The following is a 21,335-nucleotide window of genomic DNA, read 5'->3' on the forward strand; positions in this document are numbered from 1 at the left end:
CTTAAATTATGTATATATGCATATACATATACAAATGAATCAAACCCTAGTCTCTCCCTTATTGACCTCAAGGTATTCTTTTATTTGGTTTGTCTTCGGTTTTAGAGGTGTTTTTTGGAGGAAGTCTGCTAAGAAGTCCTAAAATTGAATGGAGAAAAACTCATGTTATCTAGTAATTCTTAGAAGAGAAAGGAAGCATGTTGGAGACCAGAAGAAGATGAGAAAATTTGGGGTGGGGGCAGGCAGAAGGGCTGGATTTAAATTTTAAAAAATTTTTTTAATAAAAAAGTTGTTACATTGTTTTTACAAATAAGTAGTAATAAAATAGAAAGTCAGTTGATAGGTTGATACTTAAAAGATGTGTAAGTGTGGAGTAAGTAATATATATGTATATAGTTAGATTATAGATGACTTTATGGTTAATTTATGATAAATTACAATCTTACATGAGTCAGTAATAGTATACTTGAAAATTTGTTTGATACTAGGTAACATAGCATTCCTTTATTTGAATTAATTGTTCTTATACCTTTTGTGGGTTCATATGCTGCGACAGATAAATAAATGTTAGAAGATTGTATATAGTTATAGTTTTGTATTCTTTTTAGAGCAAATCGGATGAAATATTAAGAAACAGACTAGATATTGGAGAAAATTTCCATTTATGAGTATTAAAACAGAAATTTGGTAAAATGTTCTCTGGAAACTAAATTAACTATTTTAGGATATACCTTTAAGTGTCAGTGATCCTTGCTGGATCCTGAATTTTTGTAATTTTTCTTAATTCAATGATATGTTTATATCAAACTTTTATCAATTATTTAAAATTTTTATATGATAAGTAGATTAAGGTTCAGTGAATTAAACAGTAGATCAGAGTCTATAATGTACAAATCATGGGTTACAATGAAACATAAGCTGTGGAGCCTCACTTCAGAGTGCTTACCATTTGCTTGAAGGAAATTGCTCATGTGAAATAATAGGGATAAAACTTTTGTAACTTTTTAGTAACTTCTTTTTACTACTCAAAATTTAGAGTATATTATCCCAAAGTAAGCTTTAGAATTTAATCTAATGTTTGTGGCCTTCCCCCACAGCTCCATATATGAATTGAAAATGCCCTACCCTGGCCAGAGGCAAGGCTTTCTCCCAGATAGAAGTGGCTTCTGTATCCATTGTTATTCTTTTGAGTTCCACCTCTGCCCACCAACCCCCATGTGCAGATGCAGGCACTACCATAGCTAAAACATCATCAAACTAGATAACAGGGGTCTCTCCATCCAGAGGATTCCCTGAAACTGACTCATGGCCCCACCCAAGCCACATCCAGTTGCATCTTCTGAGAGTCTGGTGCTTCTTGATGAGCCAACTCCAAGATTCACACTGGAGGCAACTGGCCTCAGTTTCTGGTGTGGGCTCTTGTGACAACTATAAGTACATCATCATCTGTAGATTGCTTGCTAAATCTTAACAGGTGGCCCCAGAGGGACATAGGCTGGGTCTAAAATGGGCCTGCTACTGAACCCCTATCAGGACTGTGCCTCTGGATACCTACTACACAAAGCCACTCTAACAAGACAGGGAGACTTAGGAGCTTTGCTTAGTACATTGAAACAGCCAAAATAAGAAGACAAAGAAGCAGATGCCATATGAGAGAACAGAACAGAGCTTTAGGAATAATGGAGTTAAGCAGTCTAACAGATGCAGAGTTCAAAACTCTGATTGTAAAGATGCTCAATGAACTTAGGGGAAGTGTAGATGAATTCAGTGAGAACTTTAACAAAGAGATAAAGAACATAAAAATGGAAATTATAAAAGGAACCAGTCAGAAATGAAGAACACATTATCTGAGATGAGTATGTTAGAGGGAATCAACAGAGTGGGTAAAGAAGAGGACTGAATCACTGATATAGAGGATAGGGAAGCCAAGGGCACTTAATCAGAATGTCAAGAAAAAAGAAACCAAGACTATAATAATAATTTAAGGAGCCTATAGGACAAAATTGTGTTTTAGGGGTATCTGAAGGAGAACAAGAAGCCGAAGAGCTATTTGAAGAAATAATGATGGAAAACTTCCCTAACCTGGTGAAGGAAATAGACATACAACTCCAGGAAGCTCAGAGTGTCCTCCAAAAAATGAACCCAAACAAGCCCACATCAAGACACATCATAATTAAAATTCCAAAGATTAAATACAAAAAGAGAATCTTAAAAATAGCAAGAGAAAAGCAGTTAGTTACCTACAAAGGAGCACCCATAAGACTGGCAGCTGATTTCTCAAAAAAACTATTCAATCAATATTCAATACGATGAATATCCAGGATCTACAACCAAGAGTACTTTATCCAGCAAAGCCATCATTTAGAGTTGAAGGACAGATATAGAGCTTCCCAGACAAAAATAAGCTAAAAGAATTTATCACTACCAAGCTAATATTACAGAAAATGTTGGAGGGACTTCTTTAAGAAGAAAAAAACATATCAAAAACAGGAATAAAGAACGGTAGTAACCACATTCCTATCACTAAGGACCTCAAATGGAAAATAATTAAGTGCTTCAACCAAAAGACAGAGTGGCTGAATGGATAAGAAAATAAGACCCCTACATATGCTGCCTCCAAGAGAGTCACTTCAGATTAAAAGATACACACGGACTAAAAGGAAGGTGATGGAAAAAGTTATTGCCTTGATGGACCTAGAGGGTATTATGCTGAATGAAGTAAGTCAGATAGAGAAAGACAAATAGCACATGATTTCATGTACATGTGAGATCTAAAGAACAAAATAACAAAAATGGAAACAAACTACAGAGAATATTTTGAAGGCTACTAGATGGGAGAGGGGTTGGGAGGGGTGGTGAAAAGGGCAAAGGGATTAGGTACAAATGGATAGTTACAAAACAGACATGGAGATATAAAGTGTAGCATAAGGAAAATAGTTAATAGTGTTAATAGTGTTGTAATAAATATGTAATAAATATGTAGTGTGATCACTTGGTGAATTATATAAATCTCTAATCACTATGCTGTACAACTGAAACTAATATGTTCTTGTATGCCAACTATAATTGAAAAAAATTCATTTAATTGTACAATATAAATATGAGCAACTAATTGTCTATTATATTTCAATAAAGCCCCCCCCAAAAAAAAAGAAAGAAAGAAAAAGAAAATGAAATTGTCATACCCGGCAGGAAGATTGTGAGTTGGAGAAAGACTTGTGAATGATTAAGGTCAGAAAGTCCCAGGCCAACTTAATGGGGGGATAAAATGACTTATTTAGAGGAACGCCAGTAAAATGCTCAAATTCCCAAGTTTTTAGAACAGGTTTTTTAGAAAAAAAGGAGGAGAGCATGAGACTGGTAAATATTTCTGCAACACTAGAAAGGAGAAGACAATGGAACAATCTCTAAACTATTGAGAGAAAAGGACTGCAGATAAAAGTTGTACTTAGTCAAAACTGTCAAGGCAGAAGACAACAAATTTTTAGAAATGCAAGGAATATCGAATGTGAACCTCAAATGTTAAAAGAATCAACTTGAAGTATTCTTCTAGATGAAAATTGAAGCATAATGTACTTCTGAAAATAAAGGAAATAAGAATAAGAAACAAATGCAGTTTTATAGGAAATCTGTACAATATTATAATTACAATATTATAAGTAGTTAAATCTAAATGTATGGATTAGTCAACCTTCGTTCTACTTTTGTATCCTTTTCCATCTCATTCGAGTCCCAACTCATACTCCAGTCTCCTGTTCCCCTGCATTTTTTTTTTCTAACTATTGTTTCAGTGGATTTTTAGAAGGAGATGAGGTAAAAGTATGTGCTCAGTCTAAACTCTTGATTTAGAAAATCTGTTCTAAAATTGCTATACTTTTTACCACAAAAGGTTGTTGTAAAAAGTTGTTGGTCACAACTCTTATTGTAAGCAACCAATCAGTTATGGCAAATTTAAACAAACAAACAAAAAGACTTCACTGACAGGATACTGGGTGACTGACTCATCGGAGCTTTGGGATGGCTCAGTTGACTGGCTAGAAATTGTACAAAAATTCATAGTGATGGTACTGTATCTTTATTTAGAATTAAATTGCCTTTTTCTTCTCTTTTCAAATATAGGTTATATATTTGGGGAGAACTCCAGAAGAAGCATATAGAATTTTAATATTTGGAGATACATCCTATATTCCTTTCAGGTAAATATAAGAATGATGTGGTAGATAGATTCATTTAATCAGGCCCTTGCCAGAAATATCTTGGTTTTTCTTGTTTCTCAAAAAAAAAGACCTACCTGGTAAACAGTCATTTTAGAATGGGTGCAAGTAACACCATAGATCTAGCAACAATAACACTATTTATATTTTGTTGTGGGGGTGCTACCCTATGTAATGCCGGGTGTCGGTAGTATGCCTGGATTCTGCCCACTAGATGCCAGTAACACTTCCATCCCCGTAACAATTGTCAGAACCAAAAATGTCTCCAGACATTACCAGATGTCCTTGTTGGTGGAATTGCTCATATTTGAGAACTGCTTCCCTTAATGGAATGATCAGATGAGAATCCTCGACTTATAATACTCAAAACTATCACTGAGGAGTCCAGTTGCTGAGGAGTTAAGAAAGAAATTTTCCCAGTAGTCAGGAGTTAATTTCTGGGGCAAAAAACTAACCTTTTTTTTCCTAGGGACATAGCCAGCAGAGATAGTGGATGAGGTTGCTAATGTAACACCCCTACCAGAAAAACCAAACTGTTGTGTTATAGAGGTGGTAGATAAGTAATGTCTTTATATAAAGGGATGATATCCTCATCTTCTTCTCAAATTTAATATGTGATCATTTTGAAATATTTTGAAATAACTTGGTGTTTCTTCTTTAAATCATATTAAGTTTTAAAAGGATTCTTGACCTGTTTACAAAAATACTTGACTTAGCTATATAATCTAAATACTTGCATGATGCTGAATGTATAATAAGTGTGTGAAATAATTCTACTTGTTGCATACTGTATGGGTAATTTCAAATATTGCATCATTCTTCTACTCACAAATTAGTAGTTTTAGGATTATCACCTATACCTTGAATGCCTGATTTTGGAAGGGTATGGTCTTTCTTTTAAAATGTAAGGTTATAAATTTGACTTTTTGTATACAAGATTTGGGATAGGTCTCCCTAAACCTTAGGCAGAATCTCCTTCTTAATAACTTCGTGGAACTGCCCGTGGACTTACTCCATGAAATAGAGATTTTTCAGGACAGTCTGCAGAACTCAATTATATTGCACTTAAGTATATTATTAGTGGTGATTAAGCAAATAAGAAGAATTGCTTTGAACCCCATATCATGCCCTTTCTTTTTAGTGCATGGATCATCTAAAGTATTCTGTTATTTGAGGTGGGTAGGAAGAGATGAAGATTATTTTCCATACTGGAGAGTAGAGTACTCCATTTTTCTTCTTGGCCTAAAATGTAATGGCAACCATGTGATTCCTTCAGAAGAACAAACTTGTATTTGTGGTCCCCGAATGACAAACTCATTAGTATACAGGGATAATTCTCTTCTATAGAACTCTCCTTTATATTGGTAATCCTTTATAATATAGTACCATTCTTAAAGTTTATAACACAAGGTCCTGAAATATGTATAAGTTCATATTATTTTACCTAATTCAAGTAAGGATCTTTGAAATACCAATGATTTAAAAGAAAGTTTATGTTAATGTAAATACAGGGGCCAAAAAATAGAATAAATGTTGCTTACTGCTATGCCTGTGTTTAAAAAATTATTGAAGTTTGACCCTAAGGAATAAAGTTAGTTACTTCTGGTCCTGGGAGCAGAAGTCAGTAATTCTCAAATAAACAGTACTTAGCTAGGGCTCTAAAATTTGAATCTCTCAGTCACAGATACTTGATTTATCAAAAGCATTTTTTACTGAAGTGGGGCCTGTGAAATAGGCTAGACTAGGAACTTGTTTACCAGCCTGTGATGAGGTAAGTATAGGAATTGAGAGTAAGATTTTAGAGACTTTTATAGTAATTTAATAGAGTATGCTTATGTCTGTGAAATCAAATAACAGAAGAATTTGGGCTTGTATTTTGTTTTTTCCTTCCATTTTTCTAGTAATTCATTTTTGTTTATAAAAAATAAAATAATTGCAGTATTGTGGATATGTAACAGTACCTGATATTATTGTATTTTATAAAAGTTTCAATTTATGGCATTTAAAAATCTGATGTTTTACCACATTATACTGTTCTAATAGAACTTAGTGATTAGAAAGTAGGCCAATAAGAATTAATAAAGACTGATAATACTTTGAAAAAAATGCATTATAGCCTTTTATCCTTGCCACTTCAAGTGCATGGACTAAATGTAACTTAAAGCATTGTTAACAAGGGATCATGCAGGAATAGCATTCATTTATGGTTAATAACAATTAATGCTTCATAGCAACATTTAATTAATTTACTTCAATTTATGTATTCTTCTGAGTTTACATATGTATATACACATATATGTAGGGTTCCTTAATGAATTATTAGCTATTTCTCTGCCTGTCTCAATGAAAAAATTGTATGAAATATAGTTCGACATTTTCTTGATACCTTTGGATTATTATTATAAAGAGTGTATATTTTATTCTTTATTACCTATAATATTCCTTTGCTTATTTGTTTGTTTGTTTGCTTGTTTGTTTTGCGGGGAGGTCTCTGCTTTATTTTTTTGAGAAGGTGGTATTGCATGATTGTTAATAGCTTAGCTACTGACATTAGACAGATGGAAGGAAGTTTGACACTTGGGTCTGCCACTAATATCTCTGTTTTTTTACAAGTGTGAGCTTTGGTTTCCTAGTCTGTCAGTGGGAATGACAGTTTTATCTCCCTAATGGGGCTGTGAGGATTAAGTAACATCCTACAGATAAAACACTTGATTTAGTGCCTGGTTCTTAGCTAACATTATTTGAACATTTATACTATTTTTTTTTAGATGTGTAACGTACATATAATTTTAAAAGTTTTACTTATCTTATGTTTATAACACAGTAAATTTTTACATATGTGTATGCAGTTACTATCTAGTTCAAGATACAGAACATTGCCCCCACCCCTGAAGATTCTTTGCAATCCCTTTCCAGTAGGTAACTCCTTCTCTCTTCCAAGTAACCACTACTATGACTTCTACCACCATCAGTTAATTTTTCTTGCCTTCGAACTTCATATAAATGGAATCATACAGTATGCATTTCGAAGAGCTGAGATCAAGCTTTTTAAAACACTGTCTATGAGATTTCTCCATATTGTGGCAGGTATCAGTAGTTCATTCATTTTTTTTTTTTTTTGGTAGCATTCCATTCTGTGAATGTGTCACAATTATTTGCCCATTGTCCTTTTGATAGGTACTTTGCAGTTTTTGATTATGAGTATAATCTTCTCTGAAAACTATTATTTCTAGAAACTACTACTTGACATTGTTTTGCAGTTTCAAAGTAACACTCCTTCATTAATTCTCATCCAGTTTTCTAAGTTTGTTAAATGACCATAGTGCCAGGGGCTTACATCCAGATTTATAGCTGCTACTCTGCTGTTTTGAAGAAGCCTGATTGCTTGGGTAGGAGGAAGGAGGTGTTAATGAAATAAACATGAGTGAATGAAGTAAGATTCTTGTTGTCTATTCAGATAGTGTGACTATAAGGTAGAGGTGTAGCCAAGACCAGTTCAAAGCTTGTTAAATCATCACTGATTAGAGCAGGGCTTGGCCTACAGTAGCTTCTCAAAAAATATGTATGGAATAAATGTATTAAGTTTTCACAGAGACAGGATCAACATGCCTTAACTTGATTGGAAAAGAATTATCAATAGGTGAAGAAGAGAATAATCCTAGCTAACTGAGGAACGAATTTTTAAAAACATTGGGAAGGAACGTGAGAGATCACCCTAATGTTACTGATAATTTTGGTTTTGATTTAGACTAAACTACTTCAATTTCTTTTAACTTAGCTTTTCTTTCTGAAAAACTTAGCTTTTATTTCGTGAAAAATAAATTATTTCTACAAAACTAGTGTTTGTGTTGATTCTGTAGGTCAGTGATTCTTAAATTGAAATATGTCATGATCACCTAGAGGACCTGGTAGAACAAAAATTCCCTTGCCCCACCCCTAGAACTTCTGACCCAGCTGGGCTTGGGTGGAGCCTGAGAACTGGCCTTTCTAACTAGCTGGGTGATGCCGATGCTGCTGACCCAGGGACCCCATTCTGAGAAGCACTGCTGCAGGTCATTTTCTTTTCCCCTTCCTGAATATTGTCAATAAGCTATTGGTAAAATTGTGACCTTTCCAGCTTTTAGGAGAGAAAATTTTAAATTCAGAAGCTCGCAAAAGAAAAATGACATGTTTTAAGACCTCATTTGCAGTCCTCATCAAGACTGACATACGACATACTTTAGTAGATGTAACCAATTCAGATAGTAACGTTAAAACTGTTTTAGCTGAAATGGATGCCTGGCTTTCCCTCATTGTTAGTTTAGTGTTGCCCTAATTATCTACGTTCTTAAGGTTTATGCAAGATTTAAAAATTTGAAATGTCCAGTTTAATTTTTCAGGTAAATATTATTACAACGTGAAAACCCAACCAAGGCAGGCAGTTGATTGCTCTAGTAGCTACGTTGTTCCACCTAGGGATCGAGTAGGCACCATTCAGATAAGCACAGTGGTTTGGCATATCTAAAATGATCATAATTAATTTTATCTTGCTTAATTCCAAAAACTTTAAGTTTGTAATGGCTCAAGATAGTCAAAAAGGAGAAGCAGGTGGGAGTTGGAGATGTGGCTTATTTTTCTGGGCGAAATCTTAACTGATATTAAGAGACATGTAGTGAGATTACTAAGTGTTGTGCAGTGTTGGGGGGGTGGTTGCCTGCAGACTAACATAAGTACCTTCCCAAGTGTAGAGTGTTTCTGCTAAAGGTAGTTGACACCTTAGTTCTTGTGGTCTTATTGGTCTTTAAGAATCAGAAAGAAGTTATCCAGTTAAATTGTTAAAAATTATAAAAGCATAATGAGGGAGCAAAATGATTTTTAGCTTGCACCCAGTATTGCAGTATTTCAAATAACATATATTTTTTTCTACCTGGATGGAGATATGCGCACACACACACACACACACAATATATGTATATATAGAATCAAAAAGCAGTCTTTCCTTGTAACAGTTTGATATGGTATTTTCCATTATGAAGAAAAAATTCAAAAGCCTTGCCCTTTTGGGGGTAGGGGGTCCATAGTATTGATTAGTTGAACTGGAGAAGCAACTCTAGAAGCTCAGCCATCAAAGCCAAAAATAATCCAGGAAGATAATTTAAAATTTAGGAAGTAGTCTTCATTGATCCACGTAAATAGTATCTATAAAACAGTATCTACTGGAGTAGGTAGAAACTGCAGTAAAATTTGTAACAGTGACTTATCTTTTATCTAAAAACCAAACAACAGGAATTCTTTTTTCCTTTTTTGATACTTGTTCTGAATATGTGTTTGATTTTAAATTCTAGCCAGCTTCGTCTTGAGGTAAGTGTACTGTGAAAAATTAAATTAACTGAGCTAAGTATTTCAATAATTTCAGAGATGCTGCCTATGGGAGTTGCAGTTTCTACATTACACTTCTTGACTGTTTTCATGCAGTGAAGAAGGTAAGTGACTTGCAGGATATGCCCACCGATGTGTTGGAGTACTAAAGTACTGTTCAAGGAAGACTACACTTTTTTTCCCCTGAGATCTTCCAAGATGTGCATGATGTCAGAGGTATCCCATCTCCCCACTAATGTTAGAATGATACCATTCCCAAAAACAGTTTATTCAGGATCTGAGTACTTCTCTGCGGGAGTTGGGGGAAAAGCCACTTGAACAACAGCGGACAATCAGAGACCATCAGAACCTATGTAATTAGGTTCTAAATCTAGAATTGGTTTTGAAGTGTGTTATGATTTCATAGAAAAACAGAAAGGAAACTGATTACTGATTTCCAAGTTCTCTTTGATTTATATACTTTTTGGATCTGGTTCCCACCAATTCTATTTATAACAGACATTTTTATAACACAGTAACTGGCAAACACTTCGTTTTTGTATCCTCAAGCAGTCAATTTCTAATTCAGCAAAATTCGAATAGCGTGTTAATTTGTTTATTAGGTTTTATGTAATACTAAGTAGGTCACTACTGCTTCGTCTAAGCTATTTTAAAATAATGCTTGTGTTTTATAACCAGGGCTGTTCACTGTCTTTGACTCCAAGGGACACCCTTCACATCACATTCCAAATAAACAGGGTTTGTCCCCTGGAGTTATATGACATAGCAGATGCTGGTTATAACACCCATTCCCTTGGGTATATTTCTTGGATGTCAGAGCGACACAGGAAACTAGAATCGAAAATCAGTAGCCCATGGATCAATAAGACATTACTAGCATCTCAAGTTTTTTTGTGATGTGTTTTCAGAGGCAGAAGGAACCTAGGTTTATTTTCTTATATAATGAAACATGGTGGCTTTCTGAGAAATTTTATGGATTAAAATGAGAAGACCGATTAGTGTACAAAGGCAGAGATTAATTAATATACCCTTTTTCCTGTATTCAGCGTCGAGGCATAGGATTTAATTCTTTTGAGTTTGAGTCCACGTGATTCTGATGTGTGGTACAAACTGAGGTAGTCACTGCAGGCTGTGAGGTAACTGCATCAGGCCTCAGTTTGGGCAGGTAATAGGCAGAGGAGGCCATCAGGAGACAAGCGACCGCAAGTATTAATTATCCTTTCTGGTTGCAGTTATCATCCCTTTCCAATGGACCCCAGGAACTGCTGATGTAGGCAAACATACTATACTGACCCTGGGGCTCCCTTCTCTCCACCCTCATCACCTTTAAAAAAAAAAGCAGAAAAACTTTGAGGGCCTGGGAAATGGTCTACTATAACATCGTATAACTTTCTATTGTTATTTCAGTTTTTGTGTATTTTTTTCTTAATCAGATAAATATAAAGTCTAATTTGCTGTAACTACAGGTCAAAGATTGTTCTTTATACACTATATTTAATTTTATTCAAAAGTCAACAGCTTCTGATTTTCAATTTAAACATTTATTTGTGACTGATTTAGAATATCGTTTACCAGAAACATTTGTAAATGTAATTGTCTTAGTTTTAGTGCTGCCTCTAATAGGATCTCCATATGAAATTCAAAGGAGAATAGAAATTTTCTATAAACTGCATTTTATTCTGTAATTCTTTTTAAAACATCTCTAGTCCAAATATCATGACATGTATTGAGTATTTTGAATTCAAGGAAATAAAATTCATGGATTTGGTCTTGGAATTAGAACTTAAATATCTATATTTTTTAAAATGAGGACTTTGGTATTGTAGCATTCATATTTTTCATTCATATTTCAGTGCTTTAAAATTTGAAAACTGGGTCTACAAAGTCACCCCTTTTTAATCAAGATTACCATGTTGATCAAGAATTTTTTCTTATATTCTGTCAGGCTCACAGCACACTTCTCAGAGTCCCCAAGCTCGTCCTTGTCTCAGAAAACAGATCCTCTGCTTATTTCATTTAGCATGCTCTGCCCACTACAACTCAGAGTGAGATTGCAGAAGAGAACAGAAAATTTGTGTATTTTTTGCTTATCAAGAGAAGAAAGTTTTTTCCTCAAAATTTTGAATGTTAAGTGTTGGTCCCTGGGCTGTCTTTAGTAGAGAGAACATTAATCTCTCAATCCAAGACTGTTTAGACAAATTTGAAAGTAAAGATACTTGTGAAATGTGTGGGATAAACTGACTTTTCTATTTATTATTTATTTAGAGACCATTGGGTTGTGCATTAAATTTGAAGCCTAGGTGGTATTAATCTAATAAATTAGCAGGATAACTTTGAAGAATTATTTAGCTCTGCACAAATAGGATGATTGTGAAGGAAAATAAAGCATCGTATTTTGTTAAAATAAATATTGTTCTAACAGATTTTCCGGATAATGGAAGCCTTTAAAAGACATGTCCCACCCACCTCCTTTGAAAACGATTCACGGGAACGTTGTCTAAATATAATACTGCTTTTGAGGGCTACCTCCTGATATTTATTGTTCGGAAATTGTTTCCTTATTTGTGTCTTTGTTCTGAACAGTTTTCCTTTGGATTTTAGGCAATGCATTATGGCTTCTTTAATTTCAACTCATTTAACCTTGACGAATATGAACATTATGAAGTAAGTTTTTAAGGATATTGTTTTTAACTTTTATTCATTCATGTTTTGCTTACAGTAATAATAGTCTTGTTTTTAAAAATTGTGAACGATGTAGATGTGTGTAGAAGTAAGTCTTTATCATCTTATTGCAGTCCCAGTTCTTAGTGGGGATTCCTGCATTGATGCATCCTTCCAGAGTGAATGAGTGTGCTCCTGGGCTTTTTTCTTTAATTTTAATTGAATACTTTTTTAGTATTGATGACTTTCATATAATGCTTAAATGAGATAATGTTTGTAAAAACCTTAGGATAGGATCAGATGATATGAATAAATAGTCATGATACATCTAATTATTTCTGGAAAGTATGTTTTTATAATAACTTTATATGAAGTCTAAACACTTCTCGTTGCAAATTACAGAAAGTAAACACATATGGCTTAAATAAAAAAGGGATAATTTATTGTTTTACATGAGTAAAAAGGCCAGGAGCAAGTGTGCCTTCATGCACCATCAGATTCAGGTGCTCAGGTACTTCAGAAATTGGGCTGAGCTGGCTTTGTCCCAGGCCAGCCCTCAGCAGTGACAAAAATGGCCACCAGCAGCTTTGGTTGGCCTTTTTGGCATACTCAACAGAAAAGAGCATTCATAGCTCCAGAAGAAGACCCATAAAGTCTTCTCCTTGTCCTGGCTTAGGTCACATCCCTAGCCTTCAACCAGGCTATATTCCTGGTTGAGTTTGGGGGATACATGGGTGTGGAATACTCTGGCCATCCCAGGAACTGGAGTGCTAGGGTCGGCTCTATCAAGTCACACAGAAAAAAAAAAGATATTTTAAACTCCTTGGCATAAGAGTTTAAAATATTTTATTGGTGAGTAGAGTTTATAGTTATGTTTAGTCATTACTGTGATTACCAAAAATGTAAAATAATTGTTTCATTAAGGCCCACCCTATATTTAGAAATATATTGCTATTTACTACTCCTCTGTAATAGCAATGTCTTTCTAAAGTATAATATGTATTTAATTACCATCTCACACTGCTGACTGTAACTTAATTATTATCATTTTGAGGGTGCTTGTTCTTATAAAATATACTTAATGTAAGCAAAACTATTAAAAACACCATTTGGTGTTTTTTGAATGTTAGTGTACTTAGGCCTCTGTGTTACTAAAGAGTAATAATATCAGTACTAATTAGCTTTTCTTACTAATGCAGAAATTTCAGTATTTGCTGGGAGTGGCAGGGTCACTCATAACTGTTGTTTACTGTCAGTAAAATTGCATTGAGATACAGGGAACTGTTTAGGTAGCTACAGACCATGAGTAGCTCACAGACTGGTTTCGTTTAGTGTCCACAGTATATTTAGAAATTTTGGATTAGTGTATCATTGATTCCATGATGCCCACTTTTTCCTGTTTTAACTTCTCCAAATTCAGATCTTATTTTATAATCTATGATGCCTGTGAGCGACTGGAGTCTAACCGCAGGTTTCTTGTTAAGAACTCCAGAATTCTGGTTTCACCTAAAAATCGGAACATCTGGCAACACTTGCCATCATTCCTCTATAGACCTTTTAGAAGGGGACATGGGCTCACCAGTTCTCCTCTTTGATAATTAAGTCAAGTAAATTGGTTTTGGGTTACTTGCCTGGCCTCTAGATGTTCAAGCAACTCTTGGTTTATTTCTTTCTTTTGTTCTTAGGTACACGTATACATACCCTAATTGCAAAGTAAATTGATCTTATTTTTATCATTAGTTCTCTTCTCCACTATAAGTATCTACTACTTAGTGTAACCATTTCTATTATTGTTAAGTTTGAACTACATTTATCTTATCATAATTGTTGTGGTAACTCAACACAAAGGATTTAATAATAGGAAGTAAAGTGTTTTAAATTTCAGTTCATATTGACTTTTTTTTTGAGAAACATGGTGTCATCTGAGCATACTTGTAATTTCAAATTTCCTGGTGGTTTAGTTAAAATTTTTCATTGACCATCTTATTAAATAAATAGCTAGCAAAATGATGGGAAGGTAACTCTACAAATAAAAAGTAAATAGCAAGAACCCAGAAGCCTAAATAGATACTTTTTTCTCCTTCGTTTAATGAATCAAGATTGCTCATCTTGGAAGCCAGTTAGTCATTCAGGAAAAAAAGGAAGTTTCAAGATACCTCATGATGGAAACAGTTTGCTTTCTTATTAATTAGTAGTAACTATATGAAAATTTACTTGGATAAAATAACCAGAATACTTAGGTATATTTTGGACAGCAGCAGTTAGGTCTGTTTTCCAAAGGCTCACTACTCCAGCAAAGAAATACCGTTAAAGAGACGTGATTGAGACCAGGAACAGTTAACTATTTTCTGGGAATATTCATAGCAGGCTAAATCTCAGTATCCTGTTTCATGGTCATTTATAAACAGCTTCTGTACTGAAGCAAGTGGATTTGAAGTTCTGCGTACACTTAGTATTGAGAAGGAGTGTGGAGAGAGGAGAGCGAGTCTGAAAATGAATTGTGCTGGTCTTCCCTTTGCAGAAAGCAGAAAATGGAGATTTAAATTGGATAATACCAGGCCGATTTATTGCCTTCTGTGGACCTCATTCAAGAACCAGACTTGAAAGTGGTATGCGAAAATTTGAGACCAGTATAATTTTGTTATTGGAAGTATCTATCCTGTATTTTCTTTCGAAATGAGCCTAAGAGTTAAACTAAGCTTGATCATCTTAATTATTTAAGTATATGCAATCATTTCAATATATCATTCTGCCTGGATTTAAACTTTTTAAATTTCTTTTCTTACAGTTATAATCAAATTGGTATTCAATTTCCAGTCTAGACACTGTTTCCATACAAAGACAGGTGAAATTGTTATCCATTGTTTTCTTTCTGCATTTTACAAAATATGGTAATTTCTTTATGTAGGTTACCACCAACATTCTCCTGAAGCTTATATTCCTTATTTTAAGAATCACAACGTTACTACCATTATTCGTCTGAATAAAAGGATGTATAATGCCAAACACTTTACGAATGCTGGTTTCGATCACTATGATCTTTTCTTTGCGGATGGCAGCACCCCTACGGATGGCATCGTCAAAGAATTTTTGGATATTTGTGAAAATGCCGAGGGTGCCATTGCAGTACATTGTAAAGGTATGTTTTTAGGGTTGGTTAAAAAAATGGTTGACTTACATGTAGATATGTGTGGGCATGTATGTATATATGTGTAGAAGTGCCATACTCATTTAGATTATATGTGAAGATACATGAAGCTGCCTTTGTTTTTAAAGAATACTTTTTTTTAATAAGTTGCTTTTTTCTTAAAACTACTTTGTTGAGGTGTGATTGACATATAAAGAATGCTTTTAAAACTCTAATTTCACATGAAAAACATAGTAAGTTAAATTGTATTCATAGGTAACCCTACAAAGGCTTAACTCATTTATTTATCAAATTCAGTGCCTATTGTTTGGTAGATTCTAGGATATGCCAATGAGCAGAGCAGACTCCAGGAGCTTGTCTTTGTGGAGTTTGTATTCTAACAGAGTGCTGTGTTTTTAGCCACTAGAACAATGCCTGGCACTTAATGAATGTTGAATGAATGAATGAATGAATGAATGAAAGAAATAATACATTGTATGAATGTGGTAGGATTTATTTAATTTTTCTCCTCTTGTTAGATAGTTGATTCAGAAGAATTATCCAGCCATAAGTGTCAATAATACTGAGGTTGAGAAACCCTGAAGTTGACTGATGACCAGTTAAAAACCTGAAAAGGGTTTGGTATGATTAGATCTTTGTTTTGGGAAGAAAAACGATGACAGTGTGAAAATTGTATTATCCAGTGAAATGTGAGATTCATTAGGGAATGTATTAATTTGCTTGGAGTACCAGAACAGAATACCACAGACTATGTGGCTTAAATAGCAAATTTATTTCTCCTAGTTTTAGAGGCTAGAAATCCCAGATCAAGATGCTGGCAGGATTGGTTTCTGGTGAGGCCTCTTCTTGGTTTGCAGACAATGTCCTTCTCTTTGTCTTGTGTATATACTCATTCCTAGAGTATCTTCCTCTTCTTATAAGAACACTAATCCTATAGGATTAAGTGCCTCCCCCGCCATGATCTTATTTAACCATAATTACCTCCATAAAGTCCTTTTTCCAGAGACTGTCATTTTGGGAGATAGGACTTCAACATATGGATTGGGTTGGGCGGGGGTAGGGAGGACATAAGTCAGTTTATAACATTCTACTCTCTGGTCAACCAGTATTCATGTCCTCACAAGTAAAATACATTTACCCCACCCAACAACCCCCAAAGTCTTAACACTTTCTAGCATCAGTTCCAAATCCAACATCTCATCTAAATATCCTCTGAATCAACTATGGCCTTGCCAGCCTGAACATGCCTGATCTTGTCTAATCTCAGAAGTTAAGCTGGGTCGGGCCTGGTTAGTACTTGAACGGGAGACCACCTAGGAAGACTAGGTACTGTAGGCTTTAAAAAAAAAAAAAGTCATCTAAATCACACGTGGGTAACATTTCTGGTAAAATTCATCCTAAAGCAAAATTCCTCCCCTCTGTGAACCTGTGAAAGCAGACAGGTTTTGTGATTCCAAAATACAGTAGTAGGACAAACATAAGATAGACATACCATTTCAAATGGGGGAAATTGGAAAGAAGAAATGAGTGACAAGTCCCAAGCAGGTCCAGAGCCCAGCAAGGTAAATGCCATGAGATATTCAGGCTTGAGAATAATGCTCTGGCTCCATTCTCTGTCCTGCAGGCCCTCTGGGGAGACAGTCCCATCTCCTTGGTCCCAGGTGGCAGCTGAGCTTCTGAAGTCATGGACTATGGTCGCCTGGTCCACTGAAACCACAGAGGCAGCCCCACCCTATGAAACTTAGTGGGAGATAGCCCTGTCCTGTGGACTGGTGGTGGTGGTGGTAGCAGTCCTATTGATCTCTGCATTACCCTCAGGGTCATGCTTCCCTTTTCTTGAAGGATGAGACATGTTTGCAGCCAAGTAGCTTCATTGTCCGGTACTGTAGCTCAGAAATCTGAAAGCTGTCCTTTATTTCATCCTGTGTCTGTCTCCTTATTTTAAACTGTCTGCTGGTATAATCCCATCAGTATTTCTGGCTTCTGCTGATTATATCCATGTGTAATATCTTTATGAAATTGCTTGTCCAACCACACCTTTGATGTTGTCTTTAGAACACACTTTCTCATTTTTTGCAATATAATAAACCTAGAATTTTCACAGTGTTCAGTTTCTGGTTCCTTTTGGTAAAAAAAAAAAAAAAAAAAATTGCCATTATCTCTCTCCCCTCATATTTTACTGTAATCAGTAAGGAGAAACCAGGCTGCACCTTCAATACTTTGCTTACAGATCTCCTTTGCCAAATATCCAAGGTCATCACCCACAAGTTTTGCTTTCTACAAAACTTGAGAACATAATTGAGCCAGGTTTTTTGCCACTTTCTAACAAGGATTGCCTTTCCTCTAGTTTCCAATAACATGTTCCTCATTTCCGTCCTTGCCAAAGTCAGTATTAACATCCATATTCCTGCCAGCAGTCCTTTCAGGGCAATCCATGTTCTTTCTAAATGAGCCTTAAAACACTTGCAGCCTTTACAATTCCAGTTACAAAGCCACTAACACATTTTTATCTGTTACAGTAGCACACCACTTCAGGGTACCAAAATCTGTATTAGGGTTTCTAGAGAACCAGAACCAATAGGATGTGTAGTGTAGTATACATGGAAGGAGATTTATTATAAGGAATTGGCTCACACGAATATGGAGGCTGATGAGTACAAAATCTGCAGTGTGGGCTGGCAGGCAGGAGACCCAGAAGAGTCAATGATGCCATTGAAATCTGGAAGTAATCTTCTAGAGAATTTCCTCTAGCTCGGAGAGGCCGGTCTTTTTGTTCTGTTCAGATCGTCACCTAATTGAACAAGGCCCACCCACATTATGAAGGATAATCTGTTTATTCAAAAATTCACCAGTCTCACCTAAATACACCTGTCAGGTTGATGCATAAAATTAACAATCACAGGAAATAGTGATAGTTGTCTAGATGAGAGTAAAGGAGGATAACAGGAATAGAGTAAAAAAAAAAAATCCCCACGAAAATGGGTATAAGAGTAGGAAAAACTGTTGGATGAGGGAGAATGATTTGGAAGATTTTAAGCCTGTGGTTTTGGAAACACGACTGTACCAGTAACAACACATAGAGTAGAAAACACTGCATTTTCTGCGAATCATTGCTAAGAAAGTGATTTTCCATTTTGGCTATACATAGAATTATCTGGGGGATTTTAGAAATCTCTGTGTCCAGGCTACATCGCATACTAATTAAATCGGAGTTTGGGAGGTTGGAGCCAGTATTTTTTAAAACTCTCCAGATGATTGCAGTGTGCATCCAAACTTGATAACCACTTTTGAGGGAAGCAAAATCATGCCAAGCCTTTTTGAAAAACTTGTACCTGTCCAACAAAATTCTGGAGTACATGAGACCAGGTCTAATTGGTTGGTTTCGTTTTCTAGCGGGCCTTGGACGAACAGGCACTCTGATAGCCTGCTACATCATGAAGCATTACAGGATGGCGGCAGCTGAGACCATTGCTTGGATCAGAATTTGTAGACCTGGCTCAGTGATTGGGCCTCAGCAACAATTTTTGGTGATGTAAGTAGATGGTGATGTAGGTAATTCCTCAGAGAATACCTGATTCTGGAAAATGGTTAGAAGTAGAATTTTTCTTAGTCTCCAGTAACAGTAGATAGTCTAGTAAGAGAAGGTTGTTCATATGTATTTTTCTGGCAAAGTCTATTTTGATGTTATTTAAATGTTCTAACAGGAAACAAGCAAGTCTCTGGTTGGAAGGTGATTATTTTCGTCAAAAGTTAAGGGGTCCGGAGAATGTAAGACACAGAACAGCTGTCTCAAAACTCCTTTTGGCTGTTGATGACATTTCAATCAATGGGGTCGAGAATCAAGACAAGCAAGAACCTGAACTGGTAATCGAACCATCCCCATCATGCTGTTATTGCTTTACATGCTGCTGAGAACTGATTAGGGCATGGAGAAAATTGTAGTAGATACAAATAATAAAGCACATTTTGAGGGATTATCGTCACACTTTTTTTTATACTTGTAGCCCTCTCTAGAAACCTTTTACTTGAAGTAATTAAAACAAGGTTATGTGCCCATAAAACTAAAGTATTTTTTTACTCACTAGGCACTGGTGGAAGAAAGAGGTATGTGGAGTAAGCTCTTTAGTGACACCTCCCCTACCCCCACCGTCACACACACACACACACACACACACACACACGTCTTTCCATTTCATGACAGCTGATGTAGGTAACCAGTCATTCTCAAATGAAGAACTTTATAAAACCCAGAGTTTAGGGGGTAGCTGTACTATATTCAGTGGTGGTAAGTAGATGGTGAAATTTTAAAAAGAATGTTTTCAATATTGAAAACTCATTGTGCCTCCTCACTGTCAATATGTTTTATAACCAGAGTGTCATTGGTTTTTGTGTTTGTGAAAGTCATTGTTTGGTTGTCTTGAAATGTGACTTGTAGCTTTATTTTGAAAGCAGCAAAGTATTTTAACGTTCAGCAGAAAGTTGAAGTCTATATTTGTGTGTGTCTCTATGGATAAATGTAGCTGCTATGCTTTATTGCGTTAATAAGTGCAATTTAAATCATTAGCTCAGTGTTTTTTTACTTGTACAGTTCAGTGATGACGACGAAATCAGTGGAGTGACACAAGGTGATAGACTTCGGACCCTGAAAAGCAGAAGACGATCAAAAACAAATGCTGTTCCCCTCACGTGAGTCTGGTTTCCTTTGTGTGGTTGATGTTATTTAATATGTGTATGAGGTCTTTCATGAGCATATTTTCCTGTACATTTTTCTCCATAGTTGCATGTCCATTGTGCCACTTTGAAATGATTATTTACATTATTTTAAATCTAGGGGTGTTGTCTGAGAATCTCTTGGCTAGCCTTTGGTTATTTCCATTTTCTTTTGTGACCTCGCTAGCTTGAAAAGATAGGAAAGGAATATTAGGAGTGCTTTTTCTCCATGGATAATCACCATGTGAGATTTTCATGAGAATGATAGCAGATGTAAACCACAGAATAACAGATTTGCCCATAGTTAGTAAAAATTGTGAATTTCTTTAAACTCACTACTTTATTACAGGTAATTTGTTTTAATATGGTAGACTTTAATCAGTGGTGACATGGTGGCTTGATATCGTTATATTATTTTAGGGCAGCAGTGCATTAGATTAAACTATATTTTTGTATTAAATTTTTGTTCAAAGAATTATTTTCAAGTTCCAGAAGATTTAATATGGGAATAGAAAGTTTTATAGTTACTCAATGTGTGTATGTCTACTTCTACTTGCTTTAAGTAAGTGGTAGTTTGGATTCAATCTCATGGAACATCCAGGATTGTTTAAAAAATAGATAGATAAATAGATAGATAGATAGATAGATAGATAGATAGATAGATAGATAGAGAGATAGAATCAAAAACTTGGCCATTGTACTTTTTTTATAGGGTATCGTTTAGTAGATGCTTCCACTTAGGCCTTTAAATGCCTTTCTTCTAATAACTTCCCTTTTCATTATGGGGTACCACATTTTCAGCATGCGTGTGTGTGTGAGTGTATGTGTGTGATGGAGATAAATCATTTTATTTGATAAGTGTCTTGTGATATAGTAAGGAACTAATGACCTAATAAGTATTGGTAGCAGAGAACAGACTTCCTTTTTAATTAAAAGTGGTTCTTCACTGGTATCTCCTCATAATCTTAAGTTCTAAAGTAGAACTACACATAAGACACAGGCTGCTGCCTTAGGAGGTTCCAAAAGAAAAAGATCCAAAGAAAAGAATTGAGCTTCCCAATATAAAGTACCATGTGAATAAAAGGCATTATTATTGATTATAGGCATTAATTAAGCATTATCTTTGCAATGGTGCTTCAGTCAACTAGAATGCTTTAAGGCTGGTGCATTTTATATAACTTGTTTAACTCTACAAGTGTCATTTTGTTTTCAATTATATTGAAAGTCTTTATTTAAAGCCTTGA

At 35.3% G+C, this 21,335-nt stretch overlaps 1 protein-coding gene across 11 annotated transcripts in view; it reads left to right on the plus strand.

The window, feature by feature from the left end:
• The window catches only part of CDC14B (cell division cycle 14B), a 77,944-nt gene that overhangs the window by 40,296 nt on the left and 16,313 nt on the right, over window positions 1-21,335 (plus strand). For all 11 annotated transcript variants that reach the window (XR_001594469.2, XM_016125114.2, XM_016125115.2 and 8 more), the window contains exons 5-12: window positions 4,120-4,196; window positions 9,610-9,676; window positions 12,174-12,236; window positions 14,755-14,842; window positions 15,142-15,372; window positions 18,775-18,913; window positions 19,086-19,245; window positions 19,970-20,067. Coding sequence is in view for 10 of the 11 variants with exons in the window: in XM_016125114.2 (XP_015980600.1) it covers window positions 4,120-4,196; window positions 9,610-9,676; window positions 12,174-12,236; window positions 14,755-14,842; window positions 15,142-15,372; window positions 18,775-18,913; window positions 19,086-19,245; window positions 19,970-20,067 (923 nt within the window). In the remaining variant the exon portion in view is untranslated. The remainder of the gene's footprint in view (window positions 1-4,119; window positions 4,197-9,609; window positions 9,677-12,173; window positions 12,237-14,754; window positions 14,843-15,141; window positions 15,373-18,774; window positions 18,914-19,085; window positions 19,246-19,969; window positions 20,068-21,335) is intronic.

The sequence above is a fragment of the Rousettus aegyptiacus genome, unplaced genomic scaffold, assembly GCF_014176215.1.
Source record: "Rousettus aegyptiacus isolate mRouAeg1 unplaced genomic scaffold, mRouAeg1.p scaffold_m13_p_3, whole genome shotgun sequence".
Lineage (NCBI taxonomy): Eukaryota > Metazoa > Chordata > Mammalia > Chiroptera > Pteropodidae > Rousettus > Rousettus aegyptiacus.